This window comes from Condylura cristata, unplaced genomic scaffold, assembly GCF_000260355.1.
Source record: "Condylura cristata isolate star-nosed mole 26May11 unplaced genomic scaffold, ConCri1.0 scaffold00019, whole genome shotgun sequence".
NCBI lineage: Eukaryota > Metazoa > Chordata > Mammalia > Eulipotyphla > Talpidae > Condylura > Condylura cristata.
The window spans coordinates 40,479,576-40,482,493 of NW_004567120.1; the positions used below are offsets into that span (position 1 = coordinate 40,479,576).

A 2,918-nucleotide genomic window follows, 5' to 3' on the forward strand; every position below is an offset into this window, starting at 1 on the left:
GGGGGAGCCCATGGCCCAAGGGGGGGACTGGAGGACTCACAGCCCAAGTAGGGAACCCTGAGCAAGGTGGCTCTGTAGTGACCCTTGGGCTGGGAAGCATCTTGGGGAGAGGTGCCTCTGCCACTCGGGGCACGGTGGCCCTGGCCGCAGGCGGCACCTCCGGGTAGGAAGGGACAGGGTACAGGCTCTGCCGGAACTAATATGGAGGCCTTGAGGGAGCTCTGCTCTGCACTGACATCAGCTGGGGGAGACCCCGATGTGGGTCTGGGCAGGTTCCCCTCATCTTGTCTGGATGCTCAGGAAGGTGACGGCCTTGGTCTGAGGGTGTGGCTTTGCGTCATCAAAAGAAGGGTCCCAGGTGTGGCCAGGGTTGGAAACGCGGTGAGTACAAGGGTACAGGCTCCCTGAGAAGAGCAGAGACCCCCACAGTGTCTGCTCAGGGTGTGGGCTTCACCTGTCCTCATTCTCAGGAGGATTGGCGGGGGATTGGAAGCGAGGTGCTCTCTCTTCTGCCAGATTCCCTTTGAGCCAGATCTTTGGGGTGGCCACACCAACCGGGGCCATCCAGTCCTCCCCAGAGATAAAGATGGAGATCCTGAGGGGACTGGGGGAACCCCCCACCGCAGAACTGATAGGGTTCAGGCCCTGCCGTGGGTCTTGTGATAACCAGGGCTGGGGAAGAAATGGGGTTCCTGCTCTCTGGGAGGTGAGGTGCTTATTCCGGGAGGTCTTCCCATCAGTAAGCGCGCTGTGTCTGGTGAGCAGGGAGAGGAGTCCTGGGATCTGCAGACCCTGCGGAGGACATTTGTGAAAACTGAGTGTGCCCCATCTCTGAAATTATGGAACACACAAGGTCTAGCTGTGCCTGCCACAGCACAGAAGACCTAGTCAGCAGTGACTGAAGTGCGAAGTGCAGGCTAACAGGACCATGGGTGGAAGGGAGTGTGAGATCTTGCTGGGGGCGGGCCATCAACTCATCCCAGCTGGGGCCGGGAGGCAGGGCAGGCCCAGTGGGATTCAATATGTCTAACCGACTGCAGGACAGAGTGTACTGCACCCCAGAACTGAGGGGCCGCCCTATTGACAGTCTTTTCAGATCATGGGATGCGGCGCCTCCTCGTGTTTCTCTCAGAGTCTCAGGGAAGAAAGAACTTTGTCTGAGAGGACACCGCCAGATCATCGCGACAGCGACATTTGCTCAACAGAGAGCGTAGTCTCGGGTCCAGAAGTCTTGTGTCCCCCCAAGACTCCAGGTGAGGACCCTGGGAATCTCAATGCCCAGAACAAAGAGGCTCAGGAAGCCTGGGCTGCCCTTCCTGTCAGCCCTGGAGACCCAGGGCAGGGCTGTCAGGTTGGGCGCTACCCCACTGCCAGCTCTGAGGTCAAGAGAAAAGAGCCTTGGTCTGCGGGTCTGGACACCAGTCAGCTGACGGATCCCAGGCCCTGGCAGGGCTCCAGGTGAAGCCCCATCACTCCCCCATGCAGGACCCCAGATACCCAGGGCAGGTGTGGCCAGATGTGGGGCCCTCGTTGCTACTGTTCCAGCTCAGGAGTTTGGTCCTGTTCTGAGGGTTTACCTCAAGCCCTCAGAGGGGTGACAGGGGAAAGGTGAGCACAGACAAAAACTGTGGCCCCAGAACAGGGGACACCACAGTTCCTGACCTCACCCCACAGTCAGCCCTGAACATGAGGCCTGGGACACCCATGCTCTGAACAACCACCTCATTTCTTCCTTCAGGTTCTTTGGGGGCCCCACCCAAATGGACAGATTCTGCAAGACCCAAGGGTACCTCTAAACAGGAGCATGTAAGTCACCTGTGTCAGGGAGACCAGGGGTGCTTTTCTCAGCAGTGGCCACTCACATTTCTTCTTTCCATCAGTTCAGCGGGTCCCATCTGCACCCTTCTGCTCAAGCACCTGCCAGCTGTCCAACCAGTGACCTTACGCCTCTGCGTTACAAGAGTGAGCTTGGCAAGCCTGAGGGAGACCATCGGGAGCCAAGAGTGGGCCCCAGCCTGCAGAGTGAGCCTCTCCTGCAGCTCCAGGCTGCTGATGGCCAAGACGTCACGTCACTTTCGTCCTTTCCCTCCACCTCCTTGAGGTTCTCTTTGGTGCTCCAGGACACCATAGAGGATGAGGCTGCTGCTGGTGCCCTAAGTGCTCCCCAAAGCCCTGCCACTTCCGGCCCCATCCCCAGGGTTGTGGTAGCTTCTCTGTGCAGCTCATCCGAGGAGGAGTCGGGCAACTTGCCGGTGCCAGCAGAAGGCCAGGCCCCGCCCCAGGCATCGCCCCCCGAGATGTCTAACCTGGTGTGCTTCCTGCTGCTCAAATATTGCAGGAAGGAAACAACCAGCAAGGCTGAGATGCTGAGGGAAGTCCTGGGCAATGACCAGAAGCACTTCCCCAGCGTCTTCAGCGAAGCCTGTAAGTGCATGCAGCTGGTCTTTGGCATAGATGTGACCGAAGCAGAGCCCGGTGGTGATACCTATGGCCTGACCACCACCCTGGGGCTCACCTACGACGGGCTGACCAGCCCTGAGCAGACCATGCCCAAGACGGGTCTGCTGGTCATCGTCCTGGGCGTGATCCTCCTGGGTGGCGACTGCGCCTCCGAGGCGCACATGTGGGAAGCTCTGAGTATGATGGGGCTGTATGTGGGGAGCAAGCACGTCATCTTTGGGGAGCCCAGAGAGCTCCTCACCGAAGTATGGGTGCAGGAGCAGTACCTGGAGTACCGGCAGGTGCCCAATAGTGATCCCGCCCAGTTTGAGTTCCTGTGGGGCGCCCGGGCTCACGCCGAGACCAACAAGATGGAAGTCCTGGCGCGATTCCTCAAGATCAATAGCTTAAATTCCAATTCCTTCCTTCCCGTGCCTCAAGAGGCTAGGGAAAAGGAGCAGGAGGAGGCCTGAGCCCTG

The 2,918-nt window shown here is 59.2% G+C and overlaps 1 protein-coding gene across 1 annotated transcript; it reads left to right on the forward strand.

Moving 5' to 3' along the window:
• The first annotated feature begins 201 nt into the window (after nt 1–201).
• On the forward strand, nt 202–2,912 carry LOC105853852 (melanoma-associated antigen 4-like). Its single transcript, XM_012727087.1, has 3 exons — nt 202–304; nt 1,739–1,806; nt 1,962–2,912. Exons 1-3 carry the CDS (start codon nt 202–204, stop codon nt 2,910–2,912), a joined length of 1,122 nt encoding a protein of 373 aa, XP_012582541.1.
• Nucleotides 2,913–2,918: the final 6 nt, after the last annotated feature.